The sequence below is a fragment of the Athene noctua genome, chromosome 18 (genome assembly GCF_965140245.1).
Source record: "Athene noctua chromosome 18, bAthNoc1.hap1.1, whole genome shotgun sequence".
Classification (NCBI taxonomy): Eukaryota; Metazoa; Chordata; class Aves; order Strigiformes; family Strigidae; genus Athene; species Athene noctua.
Window position 1 is genome coordinate 8170395 of NC_134054.1, and position 19657 is coordinate 8190051.

The window sequence follows — 19657 nt, forward strand, 5'->3', positions numbered from 1 at the left end:
TGCAAGACTACACAGCAAATCAAGTTTGAAAAGGGGGCTTATTTTGTGCATATCTGCATTGAAAGAAATTATCTGATTAGACTGAAGCAATTTCAACTTATTTCAAAGGTTGTTGACCGGAAAGCAATAAACACCTTCTACTCCCCCAATGTCCAAGAAATATCTGAAAATATGAGTGAGCAGAAGGCAGGCACATTTTTTAAAAGCCCGAACTAATATTCTGAAGTGATGTATTGAAGCATTTACCGGATCCTTTAGGATAAGCAACCAGATGCTCTGGTTTTAAAATCCGACTATTGTTAAAAAAATAGAAACAATTCTACCATTAAAGCCCTTCATCCTATATTTTTATCTCTTTTAAATTAATAAAAGACTAAGGAACTGAGTTCCAGATCCTGTAACTCCTAGAACAAATTACTAGGGGCGGGAAAAAGCATAGCCTCCTCAAACACCTCAAATCCATTAAATATTCTCCAGGGGAGAAAAAGCACATTACAAAAAACCTATTTCTTAAACCATCTGACTGCTTAAGTGTAAAATACCTCTCAGAAGTTACTGATCATGAAGTTAGTATTTTGCTTTTGGGGTTTTTTGTTTGTTTTTATTTTATTTTTTGTAGAGTTGGAGGTTATTTGTTTTGTGTTTGGCTCCCCCCTCCCCTTTCAAACAAGTACAGCTTTACTAACCAGATCAGTCTGGAGAGTTACACTTAAAATTCATTTTATTTCTTTGTATTTAAATATTCATGTACATTTTTCATCCGTTATTAATAACTGGCATTGCTTTAATCTATTGATTGGCTTTAAAGCTTTGGAACAACCCTTCTGTTCTCAGAGACCCAAGTTAAAAGCATACTACCACAGAAAGTCTACATGCACCATGTATTAAGGAGAAAAAGTCACACAGCTCTTTCAGAAAACACTATTTTCTAGCATTCTTCTCTTTTAAAATAAAGTTTACTATTAAATTAACAAGCACAGTTGAAGTATGTCAAGTTTTCAGGTCAGAAAGCTACATTTTAGAACTTTTCCAGCTGTTTTCAATTTGTATTTGTAGTACTAAAACTTGCCAAGCTTACTTTGGTCACAATATTCTAACAGATCTCTGCTACTGGTCCAGGCAACTAGGACAAACAGAACATAACTTGAGGGGGGAACAGACCGAGCTGGCAGCTTGCCATACAAGTACAGAAAAGGAGGAGAGGATAACATTTGGCTGAACAATGGTGAATAGGCTTTAAGAGCTCTAATGCTTAAATAATGAAAGATTTTTTTTCCCACCAACCAATAATCAGATTTTTTTTAAATAATGTGATCAACTAATTACTGTGTTTGAGATCACCAATTACCTGATCTTATCTAATTCTTCTGATTAAAAAAATTGAAATTCGATAGTACAAGGCCTCAGACTGCATACATTTATGGCTACAGAAGATCAGCCAAGTACCTGATGATAACTGAACATGAGCTTTATCCATGACATTATCATCACAGCTTTTTTTGCAGGTTACAATAAACCAATGTAATAGCTTTCTTTAAAATAAGAGATGATAAACTGACCTTGTACTTGCTTAAAAAGCAGTGAAATTTGAGTGTATTAAAAACATATATTGCCATATCCGAGTCCATAAATATTATGTTTACAAAAGAATTTGAAATTTAGGTACGATTTACATCTCTAATTTATCCTTGCTCTTTCTGTGTGAAAGGAAAAAGGAAAGCAGAAAAGAAAGAGCACACGAAGCCAAGGTTCAGTAGGTCAGAGTACCTGAGTATCCTTGGTAGGTTCTGCGTCAGAGCTGGCACACCAGTAGAAATAGAAAAGTGCACTAGCAGCAAAACAGAGAGAGATACCAAGATAGCCGAATTAATGACCACCGCCCCGCCAACGAAGCCAAACACAAATAGCAGCATGCATCCAGGATTCATGGCGCTGTGCTGGCATGGTGAAACGCCGGAACCAAGAAGGCTACACAGGGGCTGAGGGTGTATCTTTGTAGGCAAAGTCTGTCATTCAGCCGCTGCCACAAAAACAATGCCATCAGCAGCAGCTTTCCACTCTTCTGCAGCAGCTCCAGAGCAATGACATCACCGCTCTCCTCCCCCTCGCGCCGGGAGCCGCCGGGCTCCTCGCAGCATCTATGCAGCAACGCAGAGACACAGCCAGCCCTGGAATTATTCTCCCCTCCTTCTACACAGAGTTCATAGGCTAGAAAGCTTCAAAATCTGCATAATATATTCACATCAAGCCCTTAGAACAAATGGGTACCACGGTACGCACCTTCATCAACCTGTACACAAAGCCATGGCAAAATATCAAGTATTTTGGGACAGCTGCTGACATTTTTCCTGCCTACCTGAATGCAAACACTCAAAAAAGCTGAAACTGTTTAAGGCTAACATACAAAGTATATCTCAACATTTGGCAGTACAACAGCAAAAGCCTCTTTCTACTGATTTCTACACTATTCTCTTACTGCATTCCAATCATACAACAAATCTTTCCGATTCAGCCAAACCGTTGTTGTAGGATTAAAGAACAAAGTCTTGCAAACACAAATGAATGGATTTTTTTTCTTTCATTTCAGGGTGAGAGCATAATAAATAGCTTACCTAATTCTACTGTGTGTTGTGGATTCTAGCTGATCACCCCCTGTTAGCTGATGAAGTTTGGTTCTTTCCAAGTGCTCCATATAATTGTGAATCATCTGTTTAAAATGACAGAGAAACAGCAAGAAATATTTAATAATATTTTACTACAACCACATAATTCTTGGCCAATACAATATAATCTTCCCCTGTAATTCTAAAAATACCAAAAACATTCAGAAACATTAAAGAAATAAAGAAAGAAGTAAAATTATACAGTGTGTAAAACCACAAACCATAAGAGAAGCCCATAATAAATAAAAATTGGAGACCTTACTTGTGCATCCATGCACAGGAAACATCCTAAGGGCACACAAAGTGCATGTGATACTACAAACAAGAATTTTGAACAGAAATACCATGCTCAAATTCATTTTGGAGGCTGTTTAAGACCTCCATGTCCAGCAGATATTAAAAGTTATTATGTGACAATGCATTTCACTATAGTTTAATTGCAAAGGTCAGGCAATAGGCACCTGAAATATTAAACATAATGAATCCACAAACTAAAAATCAGATTATTTCTGTAGGCAGAAATATGAAGTCAGCATCTCTTTTTTTTCTTCTAACATTCAAATAAATTTAAGCTTTCTGTATTTTCTAGATGTGAAGTTTGGTTTTAAATTTTCTAGACTGACATCTCATAAAAAGGACCATGTGTCTGTGGATTTTTAGCACTCAAGAGAAACTTTGCTTTCTGCTTATTTCTTTTAAGAGAGACAACCACAGGCCAACATGGTGACACCTGCAGTCATAACTTATTTAATGAACCCCGATTCTAATCAGCCAAAAGATGATGCTGCTCAGCATGTAACTGATCTGGGACAAGCACGGGGAGAAGTAACAGGTATCGCTGCACCACTCCCAGAGGTTAATTTGAACATAATGTCTTTGAAATGAAAACTGGGAAAGCCTGAAGAGAAGCCTACATGACATTTGATATTTTTAGCATTTCTGTGCTCACATTCACAGATGAATAGGGCTCTTGGAACAAAAAGAGAAGAAAGAAAGAAGTCATAGGTGTACTGCAGAATAATTTAGTGTACTTTTTTCCTGAGGCATATTCAGGTCATATCTCAAAGGCTTCCTCTAGAAAAAAAACCCACAACAAAACTGTTCTGTAAAACTGTAATTTCTGCTGCTCTTCTAGAAAGGTTATACACACACTTCTAGAATAATGTTATAAGCAGGCATCTGTACAATCAATATTACATAACCTTTTATTTTGTGGGCAGTTGCATACATTGGGACTGAATTCAGCACGACCCAGAAATGTACAGCTATGTGTTACTTTCAAGTCAGGGTTGATGTGTCCAAGGCCAGTAAGCTTGACCTTTGGATGCTACTAACCTCAAGTAGTATAAGCTTCTCCAAAAACACCGCTTGCCAGCACTAGCTATACGTGAATATATGTTCTTAGTCTCAGATTTTTCTGGTAGAGTGAACTGGCTTAAGATATCCTGATTGACGGATGTTCTGTAAATCAGTAACTTATATGGTAAGTACTGGTTACGTACAGATCCTGGTTTTCCCAGCATTCACCTGAACTAATTAATATAATTCAGACAAAAAAAACCCCAAACCTTGTTATTTTTAGAGAAACATTATATAATATACTTTAACTGCTGTCAAATGCTTCCAAAAGTTATCCTCCAACAAAATTACATAAACACAGCATTTTAATAGGACCATCTTATTTGCTTTCTGAATTATTTTCATGTTTACTCATATAAAGAAGCAATCAAAAGAACTGAAAGCTCCACCTTCAACTATCCACATTTCTTGGTTTTTCTGTTTCCACCAAGCAACCAAAATCAGGTGTTCCAATGGCTCCTGTGCATAGTTTTACACAACAAGTTTACTATAATCCAAATTAATTTAGAAATTCCAGGAAAAAAATGGTGCATAATTTTGAAATGCACATGACACCATTCTGTATCCTGTTCATGTAGTCCCTCATCATGGGAGGGAGATATTAGTGAACAGAAGCTGACCTACCTGCAGACGCTTCAATTTGCAGCATGCCAATTGGTTTCTCAAAGTAAAATTTTAAACAGAACATCTGTGATTTTTAGCTAGTGAACAGAAGCTGAGTAACTAGTACCTAGTACTAGTAACAATTAACACATGGGGGGAAAAAAAAAAGAGTAGGGTCAGTGAAACCCACACAGCTTTCATGTTTTGTAAAGTACATGGTTTAACCTACTTTCTTCCTTCCTCTCAGTCAATTTTGTTTAATGAAATGTCTCATCATATTTATTACCCACATACAGAGGCTAGAGGGCAGGTCAGTTTAAAGGACTATTTAGTTTAGTATTGCTCTGCAGATGAAAATGATGTTGATGGTAAAATAAGCAAGTCTGTAGGTCACATTCAGCATGATGCACATAAGCTATAGGAACTCAAAAATAAGATGAAAAGCCAAATACATGCATCTTATGCACGTGCAGTGCAGCATGGCAATTTCTCCACAGATCCAGACCTTACATGCCTGTGGCATCCCAAAAATCAGAAAAACAGTGGTGCCACCATGTAAATTCCACACACTGCCTCAATCCAGGGTCCCAAGGATAAAAGTTGACAATACTGGAACACTGTCCACAAGGAGCACAGTTCCTCACCCTCCCTCCCTACCCAGGGGACACGGGGACTACACAGCTGGTGCTGTACAGTCATGAGACATAGCACAAAACTTTTTCTAGAAATCAGTTAATCAAAAGGTTGAACTAATAAATTAACTACTGTAGCTTACTGGGAGGTTAGCTCACTGTAACTGCTCATCTACAACAAAATTTTGAAGACTCCCTCCAAAACCACTGGGATTTGAACCAGATGACCTCCAGAGATCTCTTCAATCTGAATTACTCCAAGTCACAGCATATCCTTCAAGTGCCACCCTGATCGAAAACAAAAAGTCTAATGAATTAATCAGTGCTTAAAGTCTGATCAGAAGTTTTGCTGTGTTTTGAGATTACTCAGCTATTCAAAGAAGAAAATTTTAATATTACTGACAATTTAGAAATACTTAATGGATTTAATTGCTCTCTACTCAGCCCAGTTTTTACCATATATCTCCTACCCTTCTCTTCCATACAAGTGACAGTCAATATTTAATCATCCATAACCTTTTACCACCAACAGATCACCCTTCTGCCCCTGAAGTCCACAAGTATTTTGAATATGACCAATTGTTCCAATTAAATACACTGCTCAATTACCATTATCTGAGGGGATTAAAGATAAACTCAGAACTTGAAAGAATTACCTTAAATGTTAACAGCATTTCACTGTTTGTTTGTTAGCAAATTTTAGGTCACAACATGTACAAACTGACTACAATGAGCTTTTGAAGACATTACAGCATGAATATCAAAGTCATTCCCTTCAAATGCTAGTGACAAGCATGCAGTGGCTTTCCGTCTCAAAAAAATACCCTGATTGGTTTCCTCATGTGGCATGTGACAAGTTCTACTACTGTAGAAAGCGTTACAGGTTTTTCTGTATCTTAAACTTCAGCATTCAGTGAAAGACATTTAATACTCTGTCACTAGTTTTTATTCCTACCCTTACAAATATGACCACTCCCAATGTACACACACCTGACACTGTCACAAACAAATGTGTATATACCATGTTGTGGTTATTGTTACCTGCACCTTTTCCTTAACCAGGTTGAGAACATCTCCTTTATAACTTCCTCTTTCTTTCACTCCTCCTTCCTTTTTGTGTCAATGCTTTAACTCCCCCAGGACAGGTTTTAGTAATTCTTTCACTGTCAGACCAGGCTCAGTGCTACAGCCCTCACTGTTCATCCTGCAGATCCAATCAGGATTGGCACAAGCAGCTCCTCCCTTTGGGAATGTGCCACCAACTGTGTATATATAGATCTTAGTGTCCCACATAATCTAGATTTAATAAGTTAATAGACATTTCTAGAATCTCCTTGATTCAGTACAGAAGTCCTAAAAGTACTTTCATGTAATTACCTTTAAGGATTCATGGTGAGCTTGTCACCAAAGTAAAAGCATCATTCCCACTGATGAGCTCGATGCATCTTTATCTATATATAAGATGATACTGCTGGCAGGTACAACAGTATGTAAAGGTATTAAATCCAGGCTTTATACATCAAGCTGTTAACGCTTAGCATAAGGCTTTAGAAAAACTATTTGCTTGAACAGATAATCTAAAATCTAATCTCAACACCACTATGACTGGTACCCATGCTTAGCCATAATTGTGACTAGACATCTCCACTTAGCCTTCTCTTCCTGTTTCCCCTATACAGGGGCTTGTTGGGGATATCTGTTTATCCAAATGAACCTGACAAAGTACATTCCCAATGCCAGCGACAGGCTTACTGTTCTGTCACATTGTATCAGTGCAGAACACTGAGAAATTTCCATGGCCCAATTATGCTTCATTAAACTAAGCCCATATTCTGTGTGTCAGGGAAAGAGATATCGAACCATCTTCACCTTGTGTTTCCCAAACAATAAAAAGAATCCCTTAAATAGAATAAAAAGTTGTATTTTGGAAACCTGTGCAGGTAAGTGCCACAGGTGTTAGTCAACTCTCAAGTAGATGCTGAAGTATATTGCTTTCCCTCAGTTTCCCAGCTGAATAAATGTAAAAAAGCCTTCAGCCAAGCCTTTAAAAAGCCAGTGTCACAGTTACAAAGTGTGCCCCTTTAACTATGCAGAAAAAGCAAGTAAGATCCTTTACTTCCTACTCAGGGGCTTTGCTCTTAAAGAGTCACTAGCAGCTGTGCATCATCTCTTTGCAACAAAGGCAAAAAAGCACCAACAGGTATACATAGAAAACAGGACTTTTATACAGACAATATAACATGTTGATTTTCTATTAAACAGATAAAAGCTATAACTGAGTAAAAAATTCCTTTCCAAGTCTACAGAGCAAAGGTCCACAGATTTTTGGATTAGGCCACTGTCAATCCTTCAACTTTCTAGCATACTGCCCTCGGGGCTGTATGATTAGTTCCCGCATGTGGTCCTTCATAGCCAGAGAAAGATGGAAACAAGCCTTTGCATAGTTAGATTTCAGAAGTTCAAGTTCAGGAACTCCAGCATACTGCTTTATTGCTCATCTGCTCTGAGCATTGGAGCAGAGGAAGATCAAGGTCAAAACAGGCTAGAAGCAGAGGAAAGACCAGGGACCAGAGCACATTAACTAACCAGGGATCACGACATGGATGTAAGAACATGTTCAGGCTGCATTCACACATTCTGTTCTGACTAAACAGTTTATCCTCTTCACTACCTGCTACAAATGAATGCCCAGCTACAATCCACCTTCCACTCTGCCAACTCAACTGCTCAGGTTATCATACCCTAATCCATTTAAAATCAAGCCAGTTAGCTCAAGCACAGACTTACCAGGGGATGAAGCTTAAGGGAATATATCCCACTCACACCCATTAGCTCATCTCCCACTCTACAGAGAGCAACAAGATAGATAGATGCTAGTTTAACAGAAGGGTGAAGAAGGCTAAAGCCTCTTCCCAGAGCTTTAACAAGTCAAGGCAGCCCTGCTGGCTCTGCAGCTGCAAAGACACCTTGTTGCTAGGGCAGGCAGGTGCCCTGACACTGCAATGCAGAGCCCCGTCTCTGGCAGGCTCAGCTCCAAGGAGCATTCCCAGCACTCATCACAAGCCACACTGCGGGTGAGGGATTCAGTTCTCTGGTTCACATCACTGGTGTAACTTCCCATGACTTAGTTTCAGTAGGTCTTGGTCCATTTCGACTGTAACTGTTTAGGTGAAATTCCCATGAGCTGCTGAGCCAGTGAGCTTGCTGGGCAGTGATCTCCAGCAACAAGGCAGCAACAGGCAGGTAGGGTTAGTGCTGAAAGAGGACACGGTTACAGAGCCTCAGTGAAGTCAAGAGTTGGAAAAGAAAGACATCCAAGCCTGAAATACTAAGCTGTGAGTTCAAGAATAAGGGGGAGGGGGAATAGAGGGAAGCAAATACCAAAGACAGGCAGAATAGAGAAAAATTGTTAGAATTAAGATTGCGGAAAATGCAGTCAAGCTGCATCTTTAATGTGACATCTGTCAAAGTGATCACTGACAACATCTTAGAGCTGAAAAAAAAAATCTTCCTTTCTAGTGCTCTGTTCATTATTTGGTCAATTGAAAGAAAAACAATTGCCATTTCAGTAAGTACCAACGATGGACCACTTGCAAAGACAATGGAGAAGTTGATCCAGAAGGAAGAAAGTATTCCTTCCTATAGAAAAACATGACCGTAAGAAAGGTTTCAGAAACAAGTGTTGTGATAGAAGTATTTAAGCCAATAAACTTGATAACTAAATGCTTAAATTAGTTTGGATATTTGCCAAAATACCTTGCTTCAAAAGTTACTACACAGACCTAAAACACTGTAATTTGTGATTTTCTGCTTCCCTTTCACACAAAGGGGATGGAGGAAGACAGTCCTTTCCAGTCCCCAGGGATTTCAGTCTCTGAGTCTTAAAGACACACCAGATACTAGCATTAAAATGCTCACCTCCAGAGGACTAAAGGAGGTACATCAGGAAGTTTGTACTTTGCAAGATTCACAATGGTTTCTCTAATTGTGCTCACAAATGTCTTTGCATGTGAAGATAAGGAGTATCGAGTTAACTTCCTGATGTTTGTCACACAGTTATTAAAAGGGCTCCCAACCTTTTATAAACAATCACACTCCTGTTAACTATTCTTTGCCCTTCATCTCAGCCAAGAGCTGAGCCTTTTCAACCCACAAACCCATGACCCATCAACTCTCCATATCCTATCTTGAATATACTTTTGTATTTCAGCAGCTGCCAGCTGGTGGTCTGAGAGTTCTGGGTACCTCTAGTATGCATACACACACTTGTCACTCAGACAGAGACCAAAACCTTCATAGACAAAACTAGAAATAACTTAAGGTAAATGGTTTTGGGTTTAGAAGCCATGTTACAAAGTGAGCACAGGGAAACATTCAAAAGGAAAAAAACAATGCTGAGACTGGGAAACAAAGAAGGAAGGAAGTAAACATGCTGAAAGGAAGGGGCACAGGAAACACGAGACCTGATTTTAAGAGCACAGAGGTAAGAATATACCACATTGCACTAGCTTTTTTTTTTAACGGAGAAAGGACATAGTCACCTCAGTAATAATAAAGCCCAAGGAAACACCTCTCCCTACACCAAAGAAAGTGAATTTAAGATGTAAAGGCATTTAATAAATTGGAATCAAACCAGCAGAGGCTGTTGTCCATTTTGGAGCAAAACCTATGTAAAAAGATATTCAGAACATTTCATTAGCATTTCATTGAACTAATGATGCCCAATACATTTAATTATCTTGAACTCTGCAGAACAGGATTCAATAAAAACCCATACCATTTCTATTGTAATAGTACCCACAGGTTCTAACTAAAATAAACCAAAACTTTACAAGCACACAGTACTCTGAAGCACTTTCAGTTCAGACAGATGTAGAGCTTAAGTGGGCAGCATTAAGCTTTATTACTTGTCTAAATTTCCAGTTCTCAAGAGATGCAGCATTCTAAAGCAACTATTTAGCAACAAATGTGATCTTAAATAATTAGTATTTCAGTAAATATATGAATATTTTTATTTAAGAGCTGCAGAAGTCTCATTTATCATGCAATACTTGAGAGCTACATGCCGGTTGGGGTTCCAAGACACCTTCAGTTACTGTCAGTATAGTACACTCTTCTTAAGATTGCTAAAGAATTGAAGGTAACCAAATTTGGTTTCCCTTTCCCCACATGTGTCATCTTTGAAACTAGGAACTGCCTAGCTTTGCATTGCATTCCCCTCTTTGTTAGTGATGATCTAAAAACAGCTATCTGACCTTTCAAACGCAAAGCAATCAGAGTAAAAAGGAGAACTGTGCTCAATAGTGGGACTTCTGATTAATCAGAATTATTCACGGAACCTAGTGATTTCCTCACTAAAATAAATATACTAGTTAGGCAGTAAGCATCCCTGCATGGGAAAGATGACCTACAAGTAAAAATCAAAGCACTACAAGTCCCTTTATACTCTAAAACCAACTTAAAAACTGTGGCTCTTATTTAACTTAAAGTCAAACTTGTCCCATCTTCATTAGCAAATACTGTTTTCTATAGCTATCAGTAAGTATGGCAGGGACTCTTAACCACAAATCTCAGTAGGCAGCCAGTTTTTGAAGGTATTTGTTCCTTCAACAGTACAAGTAAAACCAGTACAGAAAACTGCTGGAAAGAGTACCAAGTTTGCAATTTCATTTCTGTTTAAGTTTGTTAGTGTGCTTTGAAAAATAGGCTTTGAAATATGAAAAAGCAAATACCTGGGTTTTAAAACTTCTGAATATCTGAAAAAGCTACAAAATCACAAACATATAATCAAACTAAGATGAACAAATACACACTTAGATGTGAATGCGAAAAACTACACAGCCAAATGAAGCCTGGTTACAACTGATATTAGCAATACAAACACCCAAGCAGCAGTGAATAACCCAAAGCATCCAATAATTTTCCCAACTGCTCACAACACAAAGTCTTCCACAGATCTACATTTTTACAGATACCGTGAATCCACCTTGGCATAACGACCTACCTCTGTATGTCTTGAATGAAGTGCATTGTATTCTTTCTTGAGTTCTGCCTCCCTCTCTTCAAGTCTGCTAACTGGAAGAACAAAAATTTTTAAAAATAATTAAAATTAAATTCAGAGTTCTAGTAAATGAGACTGACTTTCCTAGGACTAGGCAACCAGATCAGAGATGAGAGTACTCTTCATTGTGAATAGCAAAGAGCAGGATAAAATGTGTGTCAGTTCCTGTGTTTTTAAAACTCTCATCACTTGAGCTTCCCAAGTACACCAACAGCATTACAATCTTACAATCTGCAGTCCTTGCAAAAAGCCCAAGTAATATTTTCCCTAGCTGATTGCTAGCCCAAATGAGAGGCAATTTTTATGTTCAAAGACAGCAGTTACTGCTTGCACCAATTCAGATTGTTTCACACATGCACATGGAAATCGTAGGAAGAGGCAGAAGCCACGTCACATAGCTAGACTCAGTCTCGGATGAGAGCTGTGAGCTCCAGTTAAGGCTCTACATAGGTTTCCCGTAACATAACCAACCACACAATCTCTCGAGATGTTCAACTAGGACAAACAAACAAGGTATTTTTAAAATAGCTTCAAGTCATATGTTGTGGTAGAGAAATTAAAACTTCTGCTGGCATTCACTCCAGATTCCGTTGAGTATTAAGATAATAGATTCAGGGAAAGAAAACATTTGATTATTTCTGTAGGCATTCCAAGAAACTGAAAATATGTCTAGCAGATTTAGTAGAGTTTTAGACAGTAAGTTCATATTAGGAGGAGATGAGCTGGAACAAACTGTGGTATCCCTATGCAATTAATTTGCAGAAAAACTAACAGAACTCAGAACTTCCTTTACACAACTAATTCTTTCAATTCAAACAGAAAACATTTTTTTTGCTGCTTAAATATGAATTCCATCTTTTCCTTTAGGTATTTGTGGACATGATATTTATGTGATATAATCATGCGTTTCAAGTTCTGTAACCAACCTTCTCTTCCAGTTCCACTTGCCATGTTTAAATATCCCTGGGAAACTAAATTTATAGTTAGCCATCTCCAGAGACTCATTGTCAGACACACATTATCTGAAGACAAACACCAGCATCTTCTCTGCCATTTACACATTTTCATATTGCCAACTAGGTTTCTGAAAATTAATTCTCAAGATACCATTTCTTTTTGCTCTATATATCTGTATTTTGGCATGGTACTTCATCATAAGTACTCTTTTCCAGAGACAAATGCTGGAACCAAAACACATAACTGTCCACTCAAATCTGTATAAACATTCTTAGCTCTTAATCTAGTCTGGCTCTTACAAAGACCATTAAGTTCCTTGACACAACACTTTGCACTCCACCTATAAATATCTGACCAAAGTATTAAATCAAATTATATTTATACTAACACAAGGTTGAACACTTTCGTTTCTTCTACACTGTTAGCAGGCTGAACAAGAGTTCTTTAGGTCAAATAGCAATAAGTGGTGTACAAGTGTTAACAACATATAAGAATATATTTTACAGCACAATACATATATAAATAGGTATTTTTGAAAGGCAACGCAGGACAAAAATGGTATCTAATGAAGAATTTATTATTTTTATTTTAGGCAACAGATGTTTTAAGCCTCCTCATACATTTAAAGGGAGGTTATATGGAAGTCTCTCACAGAAACGTGTCAGAATTTATAGCTAAAGAAGTGTGACATGACAAACCAAATTTTATCCCCTATCTTAGGCTGATGCATATTCTAGTCAGAATAATTACATTTTACAACAGCTGCCCATCAGAGACATCCTAGCAGTAACCTGTCAGTAGCTACTAAGTAGAGCTGAGCAGCTTCAGCTGCTGACACCCTGTCCAGCCAGGGCTGTGCTCACTTGCGAATCCACCGTCTCCAGGTTTGAGTTCCAGTTCCCAGCATCTCTCCCTTCCCCACAGACCGAGGGCCTGGTCACCTTTCCTCTGTGCTAGACCTGCTTTAGGACAGGCAAATACCCTGGAAATCAGAAAGTGCAAACTGCATGACTAATTGGCTTCATGTTTTGTGAAGCTCGCTCCCTCCCCTAGAAACAGTGTCCAAGCACCCGGGGAGAGGCCAGCAGCCCTGCTGCAGCTCCGCAGCCACCCTGCCTCCTCACAAAATGCTGCTGCTTCACGCTGGATGAAGTCGTCCAATCGTTCAATACGGCCTCACCAGGAACCTGCACAGAAACCACGGTGACACACCCCAGCCTTGCTCGGTATGCTTGTGTCTGGACAGTGCAGCCAACATGTGCTCCTAGAGATTAATTTTATCCAGTGAATTCTGGGAAAAGTACTTGACGGTGCATTTAATGAAGATTAACACTACATTAGGTGTTACAAACATCATTCTTCATAGCTGTCCATAGCTAAACTTCATGAAATTCACAAAAGTGTTTCCACTGTTCTGGATATAATACACACTTTCACAACAAGGTTCCATAACAAAGCACACCATCTTCTCCTTCTATGGCCTAATTTTAAGTAGTTCCTTAAATCAAGTCATAGAAGACATATGTACATAGATACAGGTACTGCATAGTCAAGGAGGGTTATCTCCACTAAACCTGATATTTTTATTACATACCAAGGTTAAAAATGTGAAGGCCCTAGAAGATGATGTAAATGACATTCAGCATTTCTGGAAGTCACTTCCAGCTGCGTAACACCTTACAGTCCTACAGCTGGAAGTTTCAGTCATAAGCGAACATACACCAAGTTTACAGACCCTCAGACACCACATTAACAGTCCTCAGCACAGACTTTTCCAACACCAGCAGGACAATACACAACACTAGAAATCTACTGTACCCAAACCACGCCTCCATCGCAGATAAAAGTCTTGACAAAACAACCAACATAACACGTTTTCCAATTAAACACTGTGGAAGAGATCAGATATTCCCCAATTATCAGAGATCACCATGGACTGGAACACAGAAGGTACCTGAACTTACTGAAGAACAGCCAGAAGGATTCTGAGGAAGACCACCAGGTTCTGGCCTAAAAACCTTGGAGAAACTTAAGTCACTATTAAAGGTACATTCCCAGCAGAAGTAACAGGAAAGTAACAGCAATGAAATAAGGAGGCAGAAAAAAAATGTCTCCTGCTGGCACCCAGAAGTACATTTAAAACTAAGTTGTTACCAGTTCCATTTGACTCCAGCAGCACACAAAAGAGTGGAAGTCTGGCACCACCCTGATAACATCGCCCCAAGAGGAACAGAGCTGGGCGCTGGCACTGCCTGACACACACTGGGTCTGCAAAATGGCAACCACAGTTCCCATCAACTTGACTTTTAAGTAACAATACCAAAAGTTCCTCTGGTATTTCAGTCTGAGACTTTTTCTTCCACTAAGAAGACACACCATGTCAGATTCTTCATGGGCAGATGATGATGTACATCCTAAAAGCAAAACATTCATTGTCTCTGTTGTAATATCTTTATAAGCCATTATATCCTACTTACATGATTGAAGATATTGCAGTGCAAGACATTACATGTGCAAAATATAATATACAAAAAAGTTTTGCTGTCCATGGTTGCAAGTCCACATGGAAAAATTTTAAAGATCTTCCAGAATCATAAGTATGAGAATAAAATGCAAATATTCTAGTATTTTTAAGCTGATGAGAAAGCATCCCACAAGAACACCACCACAAAAACTCATGCTCAAGGTCTACCTGCAACCTTCTCCAGCACTGTCAATATCCAAACACGTTCAATGACCTGAAGTACCAATCCTAACCAAAGTTCTCTCAAATCAAACCAACCAAGCCTAAAACTGGAAGATTAAATATTACAACAAAATGGAGAGAAGCCTCTGCAGTTTCTGCCTCCTGACACCATTATGAAGAATTAGGCAGCAAAGCTGCCCACCCTTCCTATTCAAAAATCAGAGCTTACCTCCCAAGTCTGATGGCTTTTACCAAGTTTGGAACACCCTCCATCTGTATGTTGTCCTCTGCCTCAAACTGCTGATAAGCCTGAGGGGGAGAAAGAGAAACAGACCTGCTAGAACGCCAAATCCAACCAGTATGATTCCTTCAAGAGGAATTACAAGTTCCTGCTACACAAGCCAGGTCAGAGATCCAGCTCACTAGCTAGCCTTTCCTAGCACTAAGACTATCTGAAAACTCCTTGGACAGCTTCCATCCAGTTCTGTTCTCAGAAGCAGCTCCCATACCAAAGTTAAGCTAGAGATCAAGCATAATCAATCCCATGATCCAGTAGGACCTTATGACCTATTAAGTAGTTCCTCACACACATCAACCATAGATTGAAACAGGGACTGAAGCTATCAAACAAGTATTTAACTTGAAAGTGTTAAGACCTGGAAATAAGCAGCACAGAAAACTGATTTGTAAAACAAGTGATAAATTTGACTCCTTGGCAAGACCAACATCTTCAAACAGCTCTTACCACCAAGAACTACAGGCCTAGTTCTCAGTTTTAAAAGTAGGGCACTTTCAATTATGAAGACAATGTAGCTGTCAAGAATGCTGTTGATAGTAAATATCCACACATACAACTGCATGCTCTTACCCCTGACACTTCTGGATTGTTCAAGTATCTACTATGTCTGAAACCCACAATAATCACAGTAATTTATCACCAAAAACCTGACATAAAAAAAGTCTCCTTAGACATTCTGCTACAACCATTTAATATGAAGACAACCATACGCCAGGAGATCCCTCACAAAGGTTGAAATTCAAATGAATGGAGATATACAAGTCAACTTCTACCCAAAATCAAGTTTAAAAAAAAATAATTTTACCCAGTATCAACTGTTCACCTAGTCTCTAGCCAAAATAGCCTTTCACTGAGAAAAGTTTTGACTGATTGACTGTTTTGAAAACAGTGGGATACTTCATTTATGTATTTGACTATTGAGTAACCTCGGGAAAATGCAACATGAAGCCAGCATGAACACAGAAGCTAGAGCAAACTGGATTTGCTTTTAAAGACAGACGACAACTCGGTGACAACTCAGGAATGTAAAATTCTATAAGACATTTAAAGACATCATCTTCATTACTGCAACATTTACAGCAATTATTGTAACAATCAAACTCCAGCACCTAAACCACTAGCACAATACTCCCTTAGTTTGAAAAAGTACACGAGTAGTTAATTATATGCCAGTGGTTTTCAGCCTCCTCTCACCACTTCTGTTCAGGAATATTAATAGAGGAGTTTAAAGCAGGCCAATCGCTGCTCTAATTTCCTACTCCATTTTCTTTTAAGCCTCCAGCCTTGCAGCAGGACTCGGTGCAGTCTCGGGAGCTGACTGCACCCTCTGCTCCATCTAGTGGACTGTGGATTCCCATACCACCGACCAAAACCAGCAGGAACTCTTGTAACTTCACAGTTTAAGACAGCCAGATAAGTAACGGAGAAATGTTTTAGTCAGAAGCAAAGCCTTCCCTTCTGCTACACTTCGATGCTGATACTTCTTCGTATTGAAAGATTCTTCAAGTTTAGTAAATGACACCTGAGGCATAGTGGGGGAATCTGCCTTGTAAACAAACCACTGTAGGTGAGAAACAGCTGCACTGAGAAAAGCATCAAACAATAAGCTCCTAATTTGTTAAATCAAGAAATACTAGAAGTCAAGCTGTTCTGTTCCTTCTTTGTTGGAAGTCAGATGAGTTCTGCTATTTTCAGCCTTTGAAAAGTATGTAGGAAAAATCCAAACCCCCACTGAACAAAACTTGGCGACTTCTTTCAAGGATTTATTGAAAAACTTTCTTGTATTCCCTAAACACTACACTTGAGCCATACCTAGAAATAACATTACTGACAGATGTATTTTATACCAGTTTAATTATTCACATCATCACGTGTAGATATGCAACTCAACTCAAAACCAAGCTTCGCAGCAGAGTTCATATTAAGAGTCTCACAGTCAACTAGACAGGTCTGTGTAAAACTGCTGCTGCAGTTCTGTGCAGGTATATCACAGGGTAGTGGATGCCTTCAGATTACACATCAAGAGGTTGTCTACCTGGATGCACATTACAGTAATGCTGGTATCTGGAGAGCTCTGATGAAAATAAAATACCAAATAACTTCACATCTGCACAAGATTCACAACAGAACCTGGTCTTGCATTTTCTCTTTAAGCCAGTGAGAGCAATAGTTCTGTTTAGCTTCTGAGGAAATCAAATCTCAATGTTTTTAGGTCAGCTGCCAAAACATTTGTCTCATATCCCAAATAAAACCTACATCAGGCAGTAGCAACTGCTGCACTGTGTCACCTGATGTGGGAAATACAATCAGCCCAACAGTTACATCACAACATTTGCAGCTCTGAAGACCAAGAGCTGTGTCTTGGTTTGGTTTTTGGTGGGTTTTTTGTTTGTGTTTGGGGTTTTTTTTGTTTGGGTTGGTTGGGGTTTTTTGACATAAAGTTTTCCTCAAATATAAGCTAACAAGCATAAATTACAAAGCTAAGGTTTGATAAACTGAGGTATGGGAACATATCTGTGTCTTGTTTATCCTGTCAAATGCAGTATGTTACCTTGGTTGTACTTTAGCACTAGGCAGATCCAGAAAAGGAACCAACTCTTTCAACTCCCACAGCCTACCACCTCCATCAGGAAGTACTTCAACCATGCAGACATCGTGTTTTTCAGATTCTCTTGTAAATAAGTTACTCTAAGAATGATTCCTCCAGAAAGCATACTCCAAAGCTGTTCCATTCCTGTAGTAAGTCAAAATACACTACAGTCATATTTTACTCCAAATAATTTAACTTACAGCCTGTAATACATAAAAAGAACTGATGTTCTCAAAAAGGAAGGCAAGGAAGGGAAATTAATTAAACCTCTGTAGCCCCCACAGAAGTCAGTGGCACATCACATGAGCACTGAAAGGCATTTATCCCCTCTGGTAACTGGAGACCAAACAGTGTCCAAAACAATATCATGTGCCCCCATGGAGCACTGCTGGACAAGGGAGCTGGATATCACTATTACAAGTTTTTAACAGTTCTAACTGCTTAGTTTTCCAGATGCAAGGCTGAAATTTGAAACATTCTAATGCTGCAAACTACAAGCAGAGCACCAGGGGTCTCACCACAGCAAAGACTTGAAATAATGTGAAAGTCATATATTGAAGCTCTTGTAAAAAATGTTTAAGATTATATCAGAGGCTGGTGTCTGCCTCAGACACATCATGGAAGTGGAAAGGAAGGAGAAGACTTTAAATGTTAAACTTGGGGTTTGGTTTGGGCTTTTTTTTTTTTTAAACCTGGCCCTTGCATGCTTAGTGCACCTCCACAATATTCAGAGGTGCCCTCTGCTGTTGAGAAAAAAAATAATCCATGAAAGTCTAGTCAAGTAATAAAACCAAAAAAAAGATATTTGCTCACACTCAGTACAAGTTTGCTAAAGACCAACAACAAGAGCTTCTAAAAACTGCCTGTAAGAACATTTTCCCTAGACAAATCTCCAGGAACTTTGTGATATTTAACTTGTTTTAACTTCCACAAGCCACAGGCCCTTGAAAGCACAGGCACTGTCTTTCCTCCATTCCCTGCACAGGTGATGCTGACAGCCGACACACACCAACACGAGGGCAGAGGCACACCAGGGAAAGTTACAGGGGAGAGCAGCAGCGAAGACTGCAAAATGAGACAAGGAGGTAGATCACAGGAGAAAGAGCCACACCACTGCAGCACATTCCTGCACTGAAATAGAAGTTGCAAATCCTTACGCCTCTGCTTTCCTTTAAGCAGTTGTAAGGTTTACCAAAATATCCCAGTATGCAACAAGTCACACTTTTTTGGTAGCAAACTTGACTTAGGCAACTGCCACAACCCACAAAATACCATGGACCGAGTGCTCTACATCATGCAAGAATGGTAACTCCATGTGCATCTGCCCCCACCATTTGGGATTTCATCATGTTCTGTGGCTCACAATCCTCCCAGCAGTGCCACCAGGTCACACTGTCACATCTCCCTCTTGCCATTTCCTCCTACGAAATAGCAGAGTAGGGTAGTTCACTCATATAAGAGGTAGCTGACAGTAACTGTTTAAACTTGTAATGCAGGAAAAAAAAAAAAGTCAGTGAACCACAGAAACTTTGTAACTGGTTGACACAAAATAAGCTTCTTGCTTCACTTCTTCAATTTCAAACAGCAGATTTAATCCAACCTAGCTAGCTGAATATGTGGCTATGAGCTTAATCCCACGTAATAAATTTAAGTGCAAAGAAATATTTCCTTTTTTCTTTAGTGTGACGATCACTAAGAAAACAAGCACTTACAATTCAGAACATAACAAAACTATGGCTTCTTGAGCAATTTCAATTGGCATGCACGTTTAAGCACGCACCAGACTGAACCGTACAGTGTAATTTAAG

At 39.0% G+C, this 19657-nt stretch overlaps 1 protein-coding gene across 7 annotated transcripts in view; it reads right to left on the reverse strand.

Moving 5' to 3' along the window:
* The window catches only part of SPAG9 (sperm associated antigen 9), a 64747-nt gene that overhangs the window by 35138 nt on the left and 9952 nt on the right, over positions 1–19657 (reverse strand). For 4 of the 7 annotated variants that reach the window (XM_074922329.1, XM_074922328.1, XM_074922330.1 and 1 more), the window contains exons 3-4: positions 11262–11332; positions 2613–2707 (exon numbers count right to left, since the gene is read on the reverse strand). In XM_074922329.1, the coding sequence (XP_074778430.1) occupies positions 2613–2707; positions 11262–11332 (166 nt within the window). Of the gene's footprint in view, positions 1–1767; positions 2123–2612; positions 2708–11261; positions 11333–19657 lie in introns of those variants that run through there. The other 3 variants (XM_074922334.1, XM_074922331.1, XM_074922332.1) reach the window with 1 other exon arrangement.